Source organism: Homalodisca vitripennis, chromosome 6 (assembly GCF_021130785.1).
Source record: "Homalodisca vitripennis isolate AUS2020 chromosome 6, UT_GWSS_2.1, whole genome shotgun sequence".
Taxonomy (NCBI): domain Eukaryota; kingdom Metazoa; phylum Arthropoda; class Insecta; order Hemiptera; family Cicadellidae; genus Homalodisca; species Homalodisca vitripennis.
In genome coordinates, this window is record NC_060212.1 from 12,320,696 (window position 1) to 12,343,137 (window position 22,442).

The 22,442-nt window shown below is 34.4% G+C and overlaps 1 protein-coding gene across 3 annotated transcripts in view; it reads right to left on the reverse strand.

Moving 5' to 3' along the window:
* The window catches only part of LOC124364108 (alpha-tocopherol transfer protein-like), a 45,307-nt gene that overhangs the window by 21,196 nt on the left and 1,669 nt on the right, over positions 1 to 22,442 (reverse strand). For all 3 annotated transcript variants that reach the window (XM_046819306.1, XM_046819305.1, XM_046819304.1), the window contains exon 2: positions 2,932 to 3,073. In XM_046819306.1, coding sequence (XP_046675262.1) covers positions 2,932 to 3,070 — 139 coding nt within the window. In that variant the 5' untranslated portion in view covers positions 3,071 to 3,073. The remainder of the gene's footprint in view (positions 1 to 2,931; positions 3,074 to 22,442) is intronic.

Here is a 22,442-nt window from a genome sequence, read left to right on the forward strand (position 1 = left end):
AGCTTGACGATAAGCCTGTACAAATTTAATTATTATGTGTATTTAACTAATATAACTTGTTTTATATAGTTGGAATTTAGGTTACCTATAACATCGATAAAACACAAAACTGTATCACTTTTGGCTGGCCTGGGCCTACATAAACTTCACAAAATATATATACGTTAAGACAGGTATACAAAAAGAATTTAGATGTCATTACAAAACATTTTTAAATGGAACGCTTGAACCATTTTTTACAGATTTTGTGAGATACCCAAAATTAAGTGAAGTTATTACTAAAAAATAATAGACCTTGCAAAAAAATTCGAACATGATGTATATTGTTATACTCGCACAATTAATAGCACGGTATTTGTAAGGTCTAATGGAATTGATATGTTGTTGACATGAAAATAAATACTGCATGGCAAGAAAATTACTCGATAAATTTTAAAAAATCATTTTTTTAGGAAAAATATAAAAGTAAAGTCATATTAATAACCCAATTAACAATACTTAAATATCTGGATGGTTGCTCTATCAACTAATTACAAATTCAACCGACTTCTTAGCCTTAGTAAAAGACACTTTTTATCTGGACAGGTTCATTATTTTCAGTTTTCAGGTGGCGACTTTGAAGACAGATATATAAAACAGCAAAAAACACAAAGCTCTCAATAAAACAATGTTTTCAATCAAATAACATCGTAACAGTCTTTACACAATTAAATTTCATCACATCTTTATAAGCTGTGTGTTCATCTAAACAGTTACAAGCCGAATGTTGAAAGCATATGTTTATATACTATTGAAACGAATATTGTACAGTGTTTTGTTTTCTCAAAATACCTGAAGGATTGGCTTTTTTAATAGAAAATATAGAAAATATGCTGTTTAAGTTTAACGAGTAAAGGAAAGAATTGTTATTACTATGTTTGTTATTGCTTGCTACTGTTACGTTTGTTATTGTGTGTTATTATTAGGTTTTGTTATTACTTGTTATTGTTATGTTTTGTTATTACTCGTTATTTTACGTTTTGTTATTACTTGATATTATATTGTTATTTGTTATTAGTTTGTGTACACAGTACTATATTTATTTATAGATATGTTGTCCACCATTCAGTTATGTATGTGAGATTGTGAGAGTGAGTGGAATTTAATTGTTTTAAAAACGAGTTGCTCATTTCATTTACTAATTTGTTTGTACAGATGCGATGTAAAAATAAAATCAAGTTCCATTCGAAATATTAAGGGAATGGCTCCAACGTACAACATTTAATGTCTCAACTTTAATTGTAGTATGTATTGTGGTAATCTGTAGAAAAAGGATTCAACACGCGGAGATTTACATCTAAATGTATAAAAGTGTATTTAAATTATATAAATCCCTTTCTGTATTTAATTATGTACAGTTTGAAAAGCCGTTTTTTATTCAGAAATGTACAATAAATATATTTCCAAACAGGCAATGACTTGGAGGTTTTCTTTGTTTCTCCTAAATGTGTTATAACTTTTAATCTATCAGGAAATATGTGTGTGAGTGTGTACGGTCTGGATAGGTTAAAAAACTGTAGCAGAGAATGACATTAGTGAAAATAGTGTGTAGCAAGTATCAGGTCAAGCCCGTGCATCCGAGACTCTCAATAGTGTTTTCTTATGTTTAATATTATGTAGTAATATATTGTTAACATTATTGTTGATAATGGTGGTGTAAATTTAGTAACTTATTTTGGAGAAATAAAGTTTCTTTCTTTCTTTCTTGTCACTTTTGAAAAAGATAATTATTATTAAATTGTAAAATAATTTTAAAGGTAGAAAATTTATGACAAGCAGTTTATCTTTCAATTTTTTTTAAATATTCTAATCATGTCAATAAAAACTAGAAATATAGACGTCAATTTGTCATCTTTAAGTGCAACACGCGTACGGGAAACTTAATAAATAAACTAAATAAACAGCTAGTTTATTTGTCATATATCATTACTCATTTCAAGAGAGAAAGGTGTAATGATATATGTAAATTAGGAATCCTTCAAGGTAGACGTTTTGGTCCAATCTTTTTATTTCCCTAATTATTGACTGAAAAAAACATGTTTATTCACGTTCTGCTGCTGATTTATTTAGATAATGTTGACCTATGTTTACTAAATAAAGTTAAATGTGTTTTACAAAACACCAACTTTAACATTAATATTAGGTTGGAGAATTACTTACTTTCTTGGCTCAAATATAAAAAAAAATTATATTAATCGGTGGAAAATTCCCTTCCTTTCTATAGAATCTGATTTCACCATCTATTCCTGAAAATTATATGCCTCTTTTAACTGACCTTGTACTATTGTATAAGGACCAAAATAGTATTACGGCCCTTATACCTAATTTGTATCAGTTATTGATTGAATAATATATAGGATATACTAGTAATACATTTTTCTCCAGGAGAGGTAGCTTTTGGCTGGTTTTCAGTTTAGCCTAAACTGCGTAGTGAAAAAAACCAATGCATTACTTACATTTGGACATTCCAACGGAGCAGCACATCACAAATATGAGATGTTGCAGTAAAATGTCCAATCGATAAGTCTAGTTTCCTGGTAAGTTGACGTTTGGAAAGGGTGGAGTCACTTAGTGTTAAAGGTTGTTACAGGCCTAGCTCCAATCCTATTGTTCCAACGTGGCATAGCTGAGATATAGCCCTTGTACTTCCTCTTAGACAATGTAACATGGGATCCGACAGGAGATGAACCCAATCTCCATCCTAAATATCCTGTCACTCCGGAATCAAATGACCGTGTTCTTTTATAGTTTGGCTTCCTCCGTTTCTTGTTTCAGAAAACAAAAAATACACTCTTACTTCACACTTTGTTCTTAAAAATGTAAAGTAACCTTTCATTGCCTCTACTTTATCTGATCTATTTTCACCATAGGTAGGTAGGAATGTGCAATTACCTGCTATTCTCAGCTTGAGTTCATGAAGAGCCTCCACCGCTACCTCCGGCGACTCATTCAGCTCCACGAAGGCTCTCTGGGCCCACTCGCCCTGGAGGCTATGGACCGCATCCGCCTGGTCACCGGTGTACTCTGGCATCGCCTATTACATACATTATTGTCAAATGGCTTATGTAGGGTAAATAATAAATTTATACTTTATATAAAAATCTAATTATGACTAGACCAACAGTAGTGAAATTTTATATGGATATATTTATGGTCCCTGGTTAAAATATAGACCTATTCTTATTGCAAAAATCCCTTCGGGTTTCACCTCACTGGTCTCGTTACGAATTTACAAAAAGTCCCAACTTGGTCTCCTTAGTGACCAGGGACGTAGCCAGCGAGGGAGTCCAAAGGGTCCAGACTCCCCCCTAAAAATTTCAAGTTTTTAATTATTTTTTCAGTAAACGAATATTATTATTTAAATAATTCAGTATTACTAGCATGTACTGCTGAAACAGCGTTCTCAATAAAGAAGCGGGTTAAAAAACTTTTTAACCTTACTCTCTGTCCACTAATGGAAAATCAGTTGTCTGGACACCCCCCCCCCCCAATATTTGTTCCTGCCTTTGTTCTAGATGTGACGAACAATTATTTAAAGAGCCTGTTAAATTTGCTGTTTCACTGGTGGTTTATATCATCCAGTTACACCTACACTGGGTAGTTTAGGTAAAAAAGAGGTGTGTCACTTATATCTGACCAACACTACGGATGTTCAGGAGCAACACATCTCTAACCGCTAATGTCGAAGTATTGGGGTAGAAGGTTGGATTGATAGGTCTTGTCTGATATGGTGGATGACTATTATAGTGGGAGGAGCTCCCTTAAGGTTAAAGCCTGTTGCTAGTTTTATATGAAGGAGTTCTGACTACTGCCTTAACTGGAGACGCTGGAAAAGAACAAGGTAACACACCTCTACCCCACCCCCTACCCACCTTATTTTTTTCAAGGTAGTATGGTTTAGACGCAGTCCCGGTTTCTCTCCTGATGGATCTCGACATGAGGCGACCCATACAACAAATCTTACCAATCCCGAATCCATGTAAAAAAAAGTGAAGCGTAAATGGTACAATGATGCTTACTAGTGTTGCGGAATTGTTTACCTGCTACATTTAATTTGTATCTATTATTCATCATTCTTAAAGAGTCCATTTATTACTTTGCTTCCCTAGGGTACAGCATTTATCTACATTTAATAAATATAATTTCTAACCGTCAAAAGAAAGACAAACTTCATGTATTTCGTGACATTTCCATTTCAGATTTAAAATGTACTACCTTTGGAACTATTTGAGGATTATTTTCAGTAAAGCAGTTGCTTTAATAAGCTTTAATAATTGAGAGCATACTTTTTTATGAAAATTTGACAAGGCGCAATTTTGAAACAAATATAACGAAAAAATCATAAACCCAAAATAATTTTAGTTCCCTACTTTACAACGATGTTGGTGGTTCAATATCCCCATCCATTACTCAGTGTGGTGGAGGTTTGTTCAATCTCCTCAGGGACTGTTACTGCACCCAGTTTTATTCATCCGAACATTAAATGCCCAAGTAAAAGCCAGACTCCACTGATCATTTAGATAAGCATTTTATACTTTAACTACTTTAGCAACTTTAGCATACTTTAGCAACTTTAAAACAAGAACACACAGTCTAATTTATGAAAACGTAATACTTGTGCAAGCGTAAATGTATGTTCTTTTCAGACTAAATGCAAATAAAACTTTCCCAGTCCAATGAAATCATCAGCTGATCACAATCTTATGCTATTAAAACCGAAGATCGGATCAGAACTCGTATGTAATATTCAGTTGCAAACCACATCTGGAGCGTTGACTAATGCAGGTCGCCAGTGCATAGTACAAACAGTAGGTAGCCTGCTCCACACAACTTCACTTAGGTACATATGGAGGACCTGGAGTACCTGACGACAAGTGGGAGGTGTGGCGGGGTAGCAGTGTACTGTCTGTTGTGAAAACATTAGGTAGCCTGCTCCACACAACTTCACTTAGGTACATATGGAGGACCTAGAGTACCTGACGACAAGTGGGAGGTGTGGCGGGGTAGCAGTATACTGTCTGTTGTGAAAACATTAGGTAGCCTGCTCCACACAACTTCACTTAGGTACATATGGAGGACCTGGAGTACCTGACGAAAAGTGGGAGGTGTGGCGGGGTAGCAGTATACTGTCTGTTGTGAAAACATTAGGTAGCCTGCTCCACACAACTTCACTTAGGTACATATGGAGGACCTTGGAGTACCTGACGAAAAGTGGGAGGTGTGGCGGGGTAGCAGTATACTGTCTGTTGTGAAAACATTAGGTAGCCTGCTCCACACAACTTCACTTAGGTACATATGGAGGACCTGGAGTACCTGACGACAAGTGGGAGGTGTGGCGGGGTAGCAGTGTACTGTCTGTTGTGAAAACATTATGTAGCCTGCTCCACACAACTCCACTTAGGTACATATGGAGGACCTTGAGTATCTGACGACAAGTGGGAGGTGTGGCGAGGTAGCAGTGTACTGTCTGTTGTGAAAACATTAGGTAGCCTGCTCCACACAACTTCACTTAGGTACATATGGAGGACCTGGAGTACCTAACGACAAGTGGGAGGTGTGGCGGGGTAGCAGTATACTGTCTGTTGTGAAAACATTAGGTGAGACCCGGTATTGAGAAATAAATTATATTTCTTGCAGTGTAAAGTTTAATATTTATTATAAAGCTTAAGTAATGCTTGAGGCAAATCTTTTTTTATTACTAGGTAATTTATTAACGTATTACGTAACGTGTTTGAATATATTAACATTATTCTTCCTGACCGTTATGTATCACTGTCAACAATAAAATAATACGAGGAGGGAATCCGGAGTGGTAGGTTATTGAGTGACCTGTCAGTTGTTCACTATTATTAAAGAAAATGTTTTTATGGTAATGTTTTACTAAACTTTTAAACTTTTTACTTAATTTTATGACCTCTAGTTATTCCCATAATGACATTTATCACTCTTATGTACGTTATGTACGTATTATACAGAATCCATTGCTAAACTTTATTTTCTTAATATTCAATTATTAATTATAATTTATAACAAACTACACAGAAATTTCGATACATAGGTGCAAACTGTGTTGTTCATTTTTAAACCTTGCTCTCATCTCCTCTTCACTAAAGTGTACACTTTAGAAATACTGTAACTTTGTTGTTAATAACAGAACTTTCCATCTCTGGCCAAATGATTTTAATTGGATTAGGGAAGCTGCGTTAGTGCATTTTACTTATCATAGGAATAGAAGAAAAATGTGCTATGCTCGACATACAATTACTGGAATTTAACGTTGGAGATTTAGTTAATCTTGTGATCAGGGTCCAACAAAAACAAGATTAAAAATATGAAAATGTGAAATTTTTACAATATGTACTTGAGTTATAGCTTCAGGTATTGACATTCCTTATTCATTTATTTAATGAAATAAAATGTAAGGCAATTACTTGTTTCTTAATATTTGTTGATTAACGAATTTTTATATAAAATAAGTACTGTTACAATTTCACATTTTTTATTTTCAGCCGTTTTTATTTGGGCTTGTTTAAAATTTGGCCTATATGCCTTACTTTAAAAGCCTGTAATCACAAGTGGATCGGTCAAAATATTGTTGTACTTTTTTATGTATCCAAAGAATTTATCTTAAAGAAGTACAGATTTTACATAAAAACACATTGACCAAATTCAAAATCGATTACACCTTAACTACTCTCGGATCAAACAGTTTTGATACCCGAATTTAAAAGTTTACTATAAATAATCAGTAAAGCTCCAATAAAGAAATTTACATTAAAAATTATCTTGCGTAATTCACCGACTAGATATATAAAGTTTTACTAAAAAACTATGTATCACGGAACTTATTTGTATATAAATTACGTTTCATGCAAACATTTAATGTTTTACGACATATCTTGCCACACGATACATTCATATTTTTTTATTAAATTGAGTTTTTATATCAGTGTTTAAATTATAAAATTCTACACACCAAGTCACTATAAAATAATATTAGTGTATGTCTTAAGATAGTTTAGGCTACATGTGTTATTATGTCCCAGTTTAAATATCCTGTGGGTGCATTCAATTTGATTATTTATTCCGTTATTTTCTCGTTGCCATCATTGTTACTCATAGTAACAATATAAAAATACTCAGCCAAATCCTACGGAGTAACTTGTAAGATATTCGAATTCTGTGTTTCTATTTTTCCTATAGGTTTCTATACGGAAAATCTAGAGGTGGGTTCGAATTCGAGGTAACATGTGGACAGACAGACAGACAGACAGGCAGGCAGACAGACAGACAGAAATTACATTTTTCCAGACAACACGAGTTTTCCGCTAAAGCACAGCTAATAAGCATGTTTTGACTGATGCTAATCGGTTCTGTTATTTTGGTAGCAGGCGGTGTGTACTAATTTGCCACGTCCCAGGAAACTCACCACTACGTAATTAACTTAGTAACTACCTAAATTCACAAATGTACTCAAAAGCGTTAATGACAAATATACGTTAACTCAAATAACTCATCATCAAGTGTCCACAAAGTTCGAGAAGACTGACATTCCTCTCCAATAAATGAACATTTAATGACAAACTACTGTAATTGTGCAACACTAAATTTATTATTAATATCGTTCTTAGCGAAACTGCTCTTTCATTGTATTTAGCACTCATGTAGACTCCTAGTAATCTTCTTACACTTTTCTTTAAACTTGGACTTCATTTTGAAGATATTGAATCTTTGATACTGTTATACTTTTATTTATGTATCTGCGTGTCAAAAATCTTAAAGAAATATTGAGGAACAAATTACTCGGCCAGAACTTGACCTTGGGTCTCATATTATATTTAATGTATTTTGTCAAATACCAAAATTTTATGATGTTACAAAGAAGTACTTCGAAAATAAATAACTATAAAAGTTATTACATAGTATTTAAAAACTATTAAAACGCTGCAGAAGTTATAACCCATGTACTTTGCTTAGTGATGTGATGTGATATGCAAATAAAAAAGTCTTTTTCAATTCTACTCATATCAGAATGTATTGTATGTTCGCTCTTTCACCCATGACTGGATCAGTGAAAAAAATTATCAAATAAGTAAATTGCACCGAAATATGTGACTATTACAGATTGTGTTATATCCCGAATAATTATTGAGATAGTTTATTTTAAAATGCATTGTTTACTATGATAGACATTATATTTCATAATTTTAAACCTTCCTAAAATATCAGCAATTTTTATTTAATGATTGATAAATCTATGTTTAATGTTATGTATTATTTCTGAAAAAAGAACAATAACAGTATGTTAAGTTACGTAGTTGTAGATTGGATCATCAGCTGTCGATGTAATCACTTCCATTTACATTACCTCTTATCACTGTATAACAAAACACTTTTTACAGTAAGATATGTCATTCATTGTTATTAGCATACGTGACAATACACTGACGATGAACCATGATACTGACTGATATCTTTATTTTTGTAATTTATATTTTAGTACAATAATGATATCAAGTAGCAATATTGGCAATTTGTTCGTATGAAGCTTGCAGTTGGAAACATAGCTATACACATTTAATAACAAAATCAAAAGTCTACAAAATCTATTTTGTATTATTTTGTTAGTTTTCATTGGCAAATATTTCAGGAAAATACTTTTAGTTATTTTATCAAACTAAATTTGACTTTATAACCTCAAAGGTAAGGTAATTTGAAATATTACCTTTAATACTACACATTAGAAGCTTAATTTTACTATATCTTCTAAACGAGTTATTAATTCAGAAATCACGATTTCACGTTAGATGTCGTTATTTTCACACGCACACTTTAATATACTAGCATACGATCACCAAAACTGCGACAAATGACCGTAAAATTAGGTTAAATAAACGAAACACTTCAAAAAAGTTCGTTTAAATCTACTTCCCGATATTTTATTTTATTTTAATTTCCAAATTTATAAAATTAAACTAATTACGTCATTCAACAGAATACATACAGAGTAACTGACAATTTGAAAATAATCAATAATTCTCGTCACAGACCATGGTGACTAAATTAAACTCTTTTCTCAGTCAGATGAAGAACAAGACATAAAATATCACATTCATCTCTACTCGATTAAAAAAATAAATACGTCATACAATACAGGAAGATACATTAAGAATAATTATTGCCATTTTATTAAATTATAAACTATTGATGTATAATTCACAAAATATTAGTAACTGAATGAGTACCCTCGATTTAAGAATACTCCGTTTCTTAATTTTATATCGTATTCAAAATTATCTTCAATCATTATTTTTACCTTTACTGAATTATCAATATAATATCACAATCATACTTCCTTTCGACTTTAATGATTTTAATTGACTAACCCAAGCTGACAAAAATTGTGCGTTTTGAATGTAGAAGTCACCCACTTAACTTTTCGTTCCCGACTAATTTATATCCCAGAACTTACCTTTCCTCGATTTTGAATATTATAATAGCATCAATTTTTTTTTTATTTAGTTATATTTTATAGTATTTAGTCCCAGGCCCGTACTCAGACCGGTTTACTTTTACCAGGACTCTGAGGCCAGGCACCGCCAAACGTCTATTTGAAGGGACAGTGTCGACGGACGAGATAGCTCTCTCTACTAACTGTAACTTAGTACGGAATCTTACTACAATTAACAAAATAACAAGTTGTTTTCCAATGGGATAACGGATAGGGGTGAAGCTGTGTGAGGGGGCGCGGTGGCGGGACATGACGGGTCCGGCCGAATATTTTACTCAGCCCGCTAAAACTGAATACGGTCCTGTTTAGCCCACTACCTATTTATGATCATTTTTTTCGAAAACTGGAATTTTAAGTAAACTAAAAATTATAATCGATCAGATCTTCACATCATCGTAGTGGATCTAAATTGACCCTTCGATCATCCACCGTGTCTACAAAGGACGTTAAACATCGCACCGTATTGGATACAACCATCTGAGGAATCGGATCCATCATCGTACGACTACAAGTAGCTCTCACACATTATCAGTATCTGTGAGCTCGATCTTTTACTTCCTTTTTAGCCCTTTATTGATCATTCCAAATTTTAGTATTATTAGTATTCTTTCTCTATTTAAAAAAATTAAATAATTATTTTTCTAAAGGCCTAAACCCCACGATTCTGATATTGAAGTCATACCTCTCATTTATTTATAAAAGTTATATTAATGTTTATAAATTTATTTTTAAAATATTATTCAGTTCAGTTGTTTTTTTTTTTTGCCATATATTAAACAAAATATTCTTATGCAGTAATCAATTTTAAACCTTTTGTTCTAAACATATCATTGTTTCTTTTTTATTAAAATTAATTAAAGAAGAATACAATTAAACAAGAAGGATATAATCTTGATACATAAGATATGTTTAGGTAAAATTACGTTTTACTCTCCAAAATATTAAATATTTTTAATATTCACAAATAACGATCTAAATCTGCTGAAATTTAATTCAAACCAATAAAAACTGTATTATTGCACAATATTATTAAGTATCTGCAGTTTCTTGATAGTCTGACAATAACAATGCTTCCAGCCATGAGATGTAAATGGACGAAAAACATCGTTTGAGATAATACCGAACATCTGGATATTTTTTTAATAAAAAGGAAAGGATGTTCCATCTATAGATATGCTGCCCGTCCTCATGGCCCACTGGCCTGTACAAGGATTTTATTAAACAAGGGAAAAGTTGACACTGCACAATTCTACAGCACTGATAAAAAGTACAACTGTCACAATCAGGATTTGAAATTTCAACGTTCTCAGACTTATAGTTTGGCGTCTTAGACCACGCGGCCACCGGCTCTTCAACCAAATAGAACAAAATTATAAAATATCACGAAACGGAATAAAACTGGAAAGGGTCAAATATTATAAACGTATTTGCATAGATATATTCCATAGAAAAACGTTTAAATTCCGAGCCCAGCCAACCGTTGTAAGTCCACTATCTACGTATATAGGGAGAAGACTTGGTTTGTTAGTTTCACCTCTGGTTGCGCTAGTTGCAATTCAGATAAATAAATCGGACGAGATCTGCTGAGGTGCGGGAAATTATTTTAGTTAGTTCTGAGATTCAACGGTAGGGCGGCGCCACTTGACCGTGGCTGTTGCCGTCTAAATACGTACTAACTGAGCCTCTCACTAGAGCGCAGTGCGAGCGCTCACTTACTCCGTGCCTCAATTTATACCATTGAGTGAGTTATCTCTTGTGTAACTAATACAATCAAGGTCTCACTGATAACGTCATAAAAATTATTCTTAGTTACCAAATGTATAACACAAGGTTTCGAGTATTTAAATGTATTCTCTTCGTCAGGTGAGGAGACAATTACTACATACACGTTAGAACGTGTAGCAATGAACTGCGACTAAAAAAAAGAAACCAAAGATGACAAATGTTCAAAATTCTACCATCCTTCCAATGCTTCCATCGTCAATAACAAACTGTAAACAAATACTTGATTCTTAATAGTCAATAAACAATACAACAATAACTATAACAATTTAAAATAATTTGTAATACCGTTTGAAATAGTTATTTATCTATATAAAAATGCTTACATTTGGGGACATATCAAGCAAAAACAGAAGAATCACGATAACGAGTACACGAAAATAACTCTCAGTTCACCTTTCACGACAAACTAACTTGATGTGTATAAAGAAGCCGCGTTACTCTGATCAAAGATATTTCCAAGTTAGTCTGTACTAAACAGAGGTAAGGTTGGAATTCTAGAAATAAAATGCTTTTCAAACGAGTACATACCATTTAACACGCCGGTGCAGGGCTCTGTACTGGTTCCTGGCCAACCATCACCGGACGGGACAGATGGCTTATCAGTTCTAATCAGATGTGATGTGTGCGATGACTGTATGTAAGCAAGGCCATCACGCGAGATCGGCAAACTGCCTGTATTTGTTGCAGTCAACAAAAATATGATTACTGACTTGAATGAAGTCTGAAGTCTATTTGTAATTTACGAGTAAGGAGAAGTGTTCAACCAACTACTACATTTCCTTGGCTACTAAATACACAAATAATTATTGAAAATATCAAGAATTTATAGTGAAATCTGCAAATAGTTGAAACTGTACTGAACGTCTCATTTAGATTAATAACTGAAACACTCAACAGAACTCGCTAGTGTAATGTTAGGTCGTATCAATGGTAGTAGTAGGCCTGACCGTTGCATTGAGCTATGAATATTTGTTCCAGTTATGTATGTTTTTTTGTAATTTACATGATGAAAATATTTTTTACTCCCTTGAAAGGCAATAATTCATAGTTTTACTAGATTATACTATTACTTGTAGATCGTTAAAAAGTAATCACTAATGGTAAAAATGGATAATATCAGTACTCATTCCAGTTTCATCAAGGAACAACTTATAAAATGTCATTTATTCTAATGGCATGACGTACAGACTAAAATCTGAAGTCTGAAACTAACTCAAAAGTACATAAACTTCCATGCAGCTTACCTGCTCAAGTTCCCTCATGAACCTTTACTTCATTCTATGTTCTTAAACGCGTTGATGACCATTAACTCGTTTCATTGTTGAGATATCCTGCATACCCTTAGACGTACTGAAAATCATGCAGAATAGGGATTGTTTAATCCCTCGGTAGACGAAAGACCAATGTGCCAGCTTACTGAGCCATGAGAGACTTCAATGACGCTTAGTAAAATCGCGTGGATGGAAATGCACCGTCATAGAACTCGTCCCTTTCGACAGAAAGTAATGAAACGTGTTAGGGTAGTTAGATTACTGATAAAAGTAAACCTTTTCAATAACGTGAAGGAACATTCCATGTGACATGCACTAACATCAAATTCACCAATGTCACTAATGAATAAAGAAGCTTTGTGCAAATTTTTAAGTCTTTGTAGTCAATTTGTTCTCGAGATATAGAGCGGACAGACAGGCAATGACATTTTTTCAGCCCCTCGATTGATAGGTTTCGCTGAAGCTTAGCAAAAAGCAGCATTTTTAGGATTGTATAGATTTTCAATGCAACTTACTGGAGACAACAAATTAATCAGGTAATCAACTTTCATTTGACAATAATATGTGTACCACATTTTAATGTGGTAACAAAGCTTACTCAGATAATTAAGAAGTATAATAATTAATATGACCTATTTTTATATGTTTTTGCGGTATTAAATTTTAAGCAAATGTGGTTTGTTCATTATTATGTTATTATTCATTATTTTAGTTAACTAATCCCAATTATTAGGTATGGTTATGTTTTTACAAATATATAGTATCACAGTTTTTGTTTTAATTTTGGTAGTTAAGTAAAAATCTTAACAAAATGGTTTTATACCTATTACAAAAATAATTTATAAGAACTAGAAAATATTGGGCCGCACCAAATAAATGAAGGAGTTCAACAGTGACAATCAAACTGTAATAACACTAGTTGTTAAACGAATGTACTCGTTGCATTTCAACAATTAACAGCTATTGTATTTAGAATTTCTATCTTAAATGTAAATTTTCATAAAATGACTAATGGTTTTCATAATAAATTCAAATCAATATGTATTACGAATAACTCCAAACCCTGAATTAAGTCTAGAATAAAAACATTTCCTATAACAATAAATTAATTTATAACGTAGGAACCTGAGGAAATGTATCTTTATTGCAAAGAATAACTTTTGTGAAATCGTATATAAAGGTGGAGGCTAGGACTAGGCTTACATTTAATGTATTCCTGAACCATGAGATGGATTGCTGGGGCTTTCTGCAGACTTATATTCATCTTTCAATCTCCTTTTTCCCACTCACTGATTTTCCTTTACTACATAAACTTTTATTAGGATTATAACTAGTATCAGAAGAAGGCCTTGGAACTTCAACAGTACACTAACTTCAAGTTAACTAAATCGTAAATTTAATTACAAATACTTGGCGTTGACCCAAAGTGTTAAGATTCTTTAAATGTCTTTAAATATATGGGTATTCTTGAATAGATTATTGCATTGTATTATTCACCTAAATTACAAATTAAAACTCAAAATTATTACCGAAACCATTTTACATTAATTTAAAAACGTCATAATCTAGAAATGTTCCGAAACTACTACTCAAATAAGCATCAGTTAATATGCCCAAACTGTTCGAATTGAAATATATGTATCGTACAGTTTTTTGTATAATGAGTAAAATATTACATTAAATTGTAGATGTACAAAGCTATATGAAATGTTGGTGTCGTAGCTGTTCACAATAATATTTAATGCAAATTTCTTTCTCCCAAAATACATTAAAACGGTCTTAATTTAATGTTGGTAAACTGAAAAATTCATTTAGAGTAAATATACAAAATCAGTTCTACAGATGTTTTACTCCCGAGCCCCCGTAATAAAGTTTTGATTCATACTATAGAAGTGTAATCTGGGGTAACATTTTACTCCTCGATTACTCCCTACATGTAGAATAACAACAAAATTCTGATTTCAATACATTGTTGGAAGCCATTTTGAAATGGGAAGAAATAATTTCAATTTTATTACAATCAATTATAGAATAGGACAATTTAATGATATGCAGCTTAATTACAGAATACATAAACTTTTTCTATCCAATCAGACAAACTTTTAGTGTTTTAGTTTTAGAGCGCTGTGCGTTAAAATTTTGAATTGTTACAAATTCTTTGGGCTCGGTTTTGTAAAGGAAAACCAAATAAAGTCTATACGTAAGTCTTGGAAATATACTAAAAACGTTTTTATCCAAAGTATCAAAATTTAATAAATAAAAAGCCTCACGGGCTTTGATTGTACTACAAGTATTATTGGCAATAGTTTATTCTCCTCATTTTGAGAATAGATTCATTAGTAAAACTATTTTTATAATGATCATTAATAAACCCTGTTAGGAGTATATAATATGAACTCTAAGAGATATGCAGTGACTCTGCTTGATTTCATAATGAAATCATCACTGCAGATACATGTTAGAGTAAGAACATGATCCAATAAAAGTAACAAGTCCTATAGTTACCATTATTAGATCCTAGGAGAAGTACATGATGAGAACCTAATGAGAGATGCAATGACTTCAGTAGTCGCATAATGAAAATCTCATTATAGCTGCGTCATTAGAGAAGCTCCATTCATTGGTATGAACGGGCTCACGATGTTACCAGTAGAATACTATGCAGAACACAAGACTAATGGCTATTACCTTCCAGGTCCACTGCTAGTGACAGCTTATTGTAGCTGCGTCATTAGAGATCCACCACTGAACTGAGAAGCTCCATTCATTAGTATGAACGGGCTCAAGATGTTGCCAGTAGAATACTATGCAGAACACAAGACTAATGGCTATTAGCTTCAAGGTCGTCTGCTAGTGACAGCTCATTGTAGCTGCGTCATTGGGGATCCACCACTGAACTGAGAAGCTCTATTCATTAGTACGAATGGGGTCAAGATTTTGCCAGTAGAATACTATGCAGAACACAAGACTAATGGCTATTAGCTTCCAGGTCGACTGCTAGTGACAGCTATATTGTAATTGCGTCATTAGAGATCCACCACTGAACTGAGAAGCTCCATTCATTAGTATGAACGGGCTCACGATGTTGCCAGTAGAATACTATGCAGAACACAAGGCTAATGGCTATTACCTTCCAGGTCCACTGCTAGTGACAGCTTATTGTAGCTGCGTCATTAGAGATCCACCACTGAACTGAGAAGCTCCATTCATTAGTATGAACGGGCTCAAGATGTTGCCAGTAGAATACTATGCAGAACACAAGACTAATGGCTATTAGCTTCAAGGTCGTCTGCTAGTGACAGCTCATTGTAGCTGCGTCATTGGAGATCCACCACTGAACTGAGAAGCTCTATTCATTAGTACGAATGGGATCATGATGTTGCCAGTAGAATACTATGCAGAACACAATACTAATAGCTTCCAGGTTCACTGCTAGTGACAGCTCATTTTAGCTGCATCATTAGAGCTCCAACACTGAACAGAGAAGCTCCATTCATTAGTGTGAACGGGGTCAAGATGTTGCCAGTAGAATACTATGCAGAACACAATACTATTAGCTTCCAGGTCGACTGCTAGTGACAGCTCATTGTAATTGCGTCATTAGAGATCCACCACTGAACAGAGAAGCTCCATTCATTAGTATGAACGGGCTCACGATGTTGCCAGTAGAATACTATGCAGAACACAAGACTAATGGCTATTAGCTTCCAGGTCGACTGCTAGTGACAGCTCATTGTAATTGCGTCATTAGAGATCCACCACTGAACAGAGAAGCTCCATTCATTTGTATGAACGGGCTCACGATGTTGCCAGTAGAATACTATGCAGAACACAAGACTAATGGCTATTAGCTTCCAGGTCGACTGCTAGTGACAGCTCATTGTAATTGCGTCATTAGAGATCCACCACTGAACTGAGAAGCTCCATTCATTTGTATGAACGGGCTCACGATGTTGCCAGTAGAATACTATGCAGAACACAAGACTAATGGCTATTAGCTTCCAGGTCGACTGCTAGTGACAGCTCATTGTAATTGCGTCATTAGAGATCCACCACTGAACAGAGAAGCTCCATTCATTTGTATGAACGGGCTCACGATGTTGCCAGTAGAATACTATGCAGAACACAAGACTAATGGCTATTAGCTTCCAGGTCGACTGCTAGTGACAGCTCATTGTGGTAAGATGTTCCGTTATCATTGAACTTGGTTCCCTTTATTGTCGTGATTCAGTTCAGGGTTTACAAATATTTAGCCTCAGATTTCGAATTAAGTTTGTGTTAGTGCATATTTACCTTAGAATCCACCGTGATTATTCAGTTCAAACCAGCAACTGAGTGTTATTTTTCCATTAACTGCCATTAAGGTATGTATCACGGATTAACTGCGTTTAATACCAGTTACAACTTTTCTGTTGTTTAAATAAGTTTAATTATTGAAATTTAAATGAGTATCACGATTACGGAAATTTGACATAGTTAGGTATTGCAACAGTGGGAACACGTTTCGAGAATTTATATCTGTGCTCTTTCTCAGGTGTCTAATCCTTAAACTTAATTTGAAGTATGAAAATATTTAAACAATAAAGACGTGGCATTAATAGGATTATCACGATTACAAACATGTATAATTGCGGTTTTCAAATACGATTTTGCGGATATCACCGTGTGTTCGAATTGTTTATGTCTGAGAAGGGAAATGAATTATAGTTTTTTTTCTAGCTCTGATGAGTGTGGTTGGTCCATGAAGATAACCACAAAGGATTGAAGTAAAAAAATTAAAAATACATTGAATCAGCTTCAAAATCAAATCAAAAATCAAAATCAAAATCTTTTTATTGCAGCGACATTGTATATACATTGTATGGCAAACGTCAATACGGGGTTTCTAAAATTCCAAGCATTCATACACACAATACACATTCATACTTACAATTGTACAATCACGCCTCTTTCATTCTTCGCCAATGCAGCCCACTTGGCACAGCAGAGTCAGTCTTCTAATTGGGCGGTCTCCCAGTCAAATGCCAAAAACTCATCCGCATTATAGAATGCCTGAGACACCAAGAAGCGTTTGAGGCGAGTCTTTAACGCCTTAGGCGTTGGGGCATGTTTAATTGAATTGGGCAGTCTGTTGAGGAAACTGCACACCCGCTTGCGAGGGTAGGCGTTCATAAACTACCGTTCTGTGTCTCCCAGTCCGGTAGTTTGCTCTGCCACGCGTCTCATACATGTGTATGTCTTGGCCTCTGGTTAAGGCACATTTACTCACACAATACAAAGTTGTTTCCAAAATGTAGAGGCACGGCAGAGTCAGCTGCAATTTCCTGAAAGCTTCCCTGCACGACTCTCTAAATTTGATTTTGGCGATTACTCTAATTGCTTTTTTTTTGGAGTCTGAATGCTCTTTGAAACTGAGTGTTTGCGCAAGCTCCCCAAAGGACCACACCGTAGGCAAGATGGGGATAAATCAAGCCGTAATACGCCGTAATCAGTACCTGACTCGGACAGTATTTGGCTAAAGATCTCAAAACAAAAATGCCTGAGCAGATTTTTGCGCAAACATGGTCAATGTGCTCATTCCAAGTCAGCCCTCGATCGAGGTGCATTCCTAGGAATTTTGAAGAGCAGACTTCTTCCAGTGTGGAGTCATCTAACAAAATGGCCGGCTCACACTGGTTGCCTGCAGTGCGCAAGGCAAAATTTAAAACGTTGGTTTTTGAAGAGTTTGTTGTTAGATTGAGGCTGTGGAAGTATTGGACACAGTTGTTGATGTCAACAAAAGCCTGTTGTTCCAAAACTTCGCTTGACATTGCATTGAAAAAAAGAGTCGTATCATCGGCAAACTGCACCAATTTTCCATGCAGAAGCGATGATTTTATATCGTTCACGTAAAGCAGGAAAAAGCACAGGACTGAGTATAGACCCTTGAGGGACTCCATATCTCAGGTATATTGGTTTGGATGATTTATTTGATATTTGGACAACTTGGGATCTCTGACTTAGGAACGAGCTAAGCCATTTAAGAGGCACGCCTCGAATGGCGTGGGACTCAAGTTTGTCGAGCAGTGTACCGTGATCTACGCAGTCGAATGCTTTGGACAGGTCTAAAAAACACACTCATTGTGTGGTTTCGACATTCAATTCCCTCTACAATCATATCGACAAGACTCACAACTGCGTCTGTTGTCGATTTGCCTTTTCTGAAACCAAATTGTTCACTTGAGAGCTGATTGTATTTGTCCAAAAAATGAAGCATTCTTATAAGAAATGCTTTTCAAAAATTTTGCTTATCACTGGCAAAATTGAGACAGGCCGATAGTTAGTAAGTGAAGCTGGGTCGTCTTTCTTAAAAATAGGAAGCTTATAATTATATTAAAATCCATTATTTTCAGGCTTGATCTGATCAACATATTTATAGTCCCGAAGTTCCTCCATCCCTCCAGACATCACAGACACTCAACAACTACCCTGGCTAAGATTTGTCCCACAAGATGATAATACTAATTTTGGTTACAATTATCCCCATCTGGCCATGGAGATTCACCATTTGGTCTGAATGTGATAAAAAAAATGCCCCAATTTAATACTTGTTGCATAAAACCATATATTTAATACAACTATATGTTAGGAATGCCGATTACCGAGCGGTCTGAAACGTTGGACTTGGTTTCACAACTTGTTGATACCGCAGATTCAAATCATGTCTGTGACCGTTGCACCTTTATCAGTACCATCGACCTTGTACTGTATCGACTCTCCCCCCTTATTCTATTTCGTAAGATCCTCGCACAGGCCAGTGGCCAATGAGTACGAGCAAAATAATGCTTAAAAGGAAACCGGACTCTCCTATAAAAATCGATTCTGTGTAAAAACAACTATAATTTTGTTCCAGTCTGTGTTTTCATTTTGAAATCAAAAGAGGAATATTCTCAGCCTCACTAGGAAAGCATTATAAAGTAAATAAATATCAAATGTTTTATAGCTTGTATGTTTTAGTTTTCCATACTTATAACCAACCGTAGGACATCGCGAATATTGTGAGCTTATGCATAGAAATTGGATCTCGTCTCTAAAGCTTATGACGTAAAATGGTGGATCATGCATGATTCACGATTATTGGTTGCGTTTACCAATAATCTTTGATAGATTTATAAGGTATACACGCTCGTAACAACGATCCTTCTCAAAGAAAACTGAAACCACCATCTCCATACCAGTTTTATGCTTTTTACTGTTTAATAACATGTTTGATACTTTAATAACTGAGAGCAGAGCATGAAGCCTTGTGATAGCTTGTGTCGCCACTCAGGCGACATTGCTGGGATGATATATTTGGGGTTGTCTGAGGGATGGTTGTGCCAAGAGTAGACTCCGAAGGTCATCAGGCAACGATAGTAATCTCATATTGTTAGTTATTGAGCCAGATCTCAACGAAGACTTTAGTATGTGTAGACAGGTTAAGTGTAAGAAAGGGCCATGAGGCCCTAACTTTGCCTGTTTAAATAAAGGAATTTTCATTTTTCATTTTTTTTTCATTTTCATCTTCCTGATTGCAAGGAGATCACGTCCAAATAGATATAAATTAGTTGCCTGAAAATCATATAGCCATGGTCTTCTCCCATTTTATCAAATTTAATCCTACTCCTAGCGTAAGTCATGAGTGCATCTGGGCACGAATCATTCACCTTGACTAGCGGTGTTATGATGAACACCCAAACTAAGCTCTTTTTTGCAGATTCGTAAGTAGATAATCAAACTCAGAAGATGGAAATATGATGGGAATCAAGTATAAGCAATGCGAATTCCCTGTGGAGGACCTCCTAATTCTTACGTTTATTCATAGGGCAGATTGATAAAGAGAGCCTTAGGGAACGACCTAGTAAGACACTCTTAGTTTAATGCTCCAACATATTAAATCTTGCTACGGCCAAGTGCAACGTAATTTCCAGGCCCCACCTACTTGGAGATTTAGTAAGGCACATATTTAGGTATGAATTATCTGTATCAGGGCCGCAAGGAAAGAAACTGCCCTCGTTCAGTCTCAAAATATTTGAAAGTCAAACTTTGAGGATGTAATGGTTTTCTGGTAAAACCAATGGTTATCAATTCTTTGCAAAACTAATGTCTGATCCCTGCAGAGAGTGATATGGAGCTGCTGGCAAAACTAATGTTTTCAAGACCGTTCTGACGTGGATTTTTACCGGATTTCTGAGAGAGGTAATAAATTTATACGTTGAGAATGACGAGAGGGAGGTATTGGAAAAGTTGTGTTTGCCTGACAAGAAAAATGAGTATTGAAAACCTAAAACAGCCATACACATTAAAGTTTTTTTACTGTATGGGGAAGGAGCTTCTATCTGTAAATTATTGCCATTAGTAAGGAATACGTCTGGAAAGTTCTTTTGTTCAAAAGCAACTGAGTTTCATTGAAGTACATTTTAGGTAAATTTTGTATATAAAATTACCGTTCAAATTTTAGAAATATATAACACCGTTTTTTATTAACTTAGAGTAAATGTGTAGTGTTTTAAAAACATATAACATTTGCAAACCTTTCCGTAACAACTAATTTTGCTATGTCTCGAACGTCTTTCAAGATATATATTACATTTAATTTCATAACAAATGTTTTATCACTAAGAACTGGTGAAAATATTATCTTATAAATATCTCGGCAGAGTCCATTGACCAAATCGTATGTCATTTTGTTTCCATATGGCAATCCTCCTTTATTTACGGGACAAGAAACAAAATTGTGGTTTACAAATTTAGTGCAATCATTTATTTCTAAAATATTTATTTATAACAACCGTATTTGAATTTCAGTTAACACAAAATCTTCATGGTTCTTCCTAATGAGCCGTATGGACTATTAATATGTAGGTTAATGAAGGAAGGCTGTTGGTGATATATTAATGAAGCTATAACGTGTGTAATTGAATCTCGTAATAAACAATAAAACACTTGATATACCATATATATAACTGAATTTTTCACTTCTATTCAACATCTATACAATATTAGAGGCATAACTGTGAAATTTTAATAACACATGTTGTGTTCTATTTCTAAATGTCTTTACACGGTTATACTCAGGCCATCACGGCGATATATATACACGGCATCATTAATTGTGAAATACATTATTGGTTTTAACCTAACATAATTAAATTAGGTTACATTAAAAATTCAATCAACTAAAAATCTTTAAAAATTGAGTTTTTAAACTATAAACTATCCAAAGTCAGAGTCGAGTCTTTGTTCAATAATAGAAATAATTAACATTTTGATACTTAAATTGTACATTTTAGCAAATTAAGGTAAATTAATAATAGTATTATAGTTGGCTGCGCGTTAACAGGATTTGGCTTAGCGTGACACAGTAGCCTGGCACAATTTCTCTTTTGTCTGCGGATGGGAGAGGTTATGTATGTCTGTCCGCAGCACATCTCAATAAGGAAATAAGCTATACGAGTATACTTGACATTTCACATGCAACCTCGACACGGGGTGTGTACCTATAATGTGCATATAGTCATACAACTCTATAGCTCCTGGTAGTTTTACTTCAATCAGAAATAAATACCCTACACAAGATCAAAACTATTCAGATTACAGTAGTTATAAGAATTAGCTTTCTAAAGTATTCAATCTTTTATTTGTTTCCACACATTTCCTTTAAAAGTTGTGTTTAAACCGTAAAAACGGAATTATCTATGCGCGCTTAGCATTACGCTTATTTTATTCATAATTTCATAGTTTAATAAAGTTTAAACTACATCACAAATATATTTCAATACAGTAGCGAACTGGATTAAATTACGCATTAAATTTTA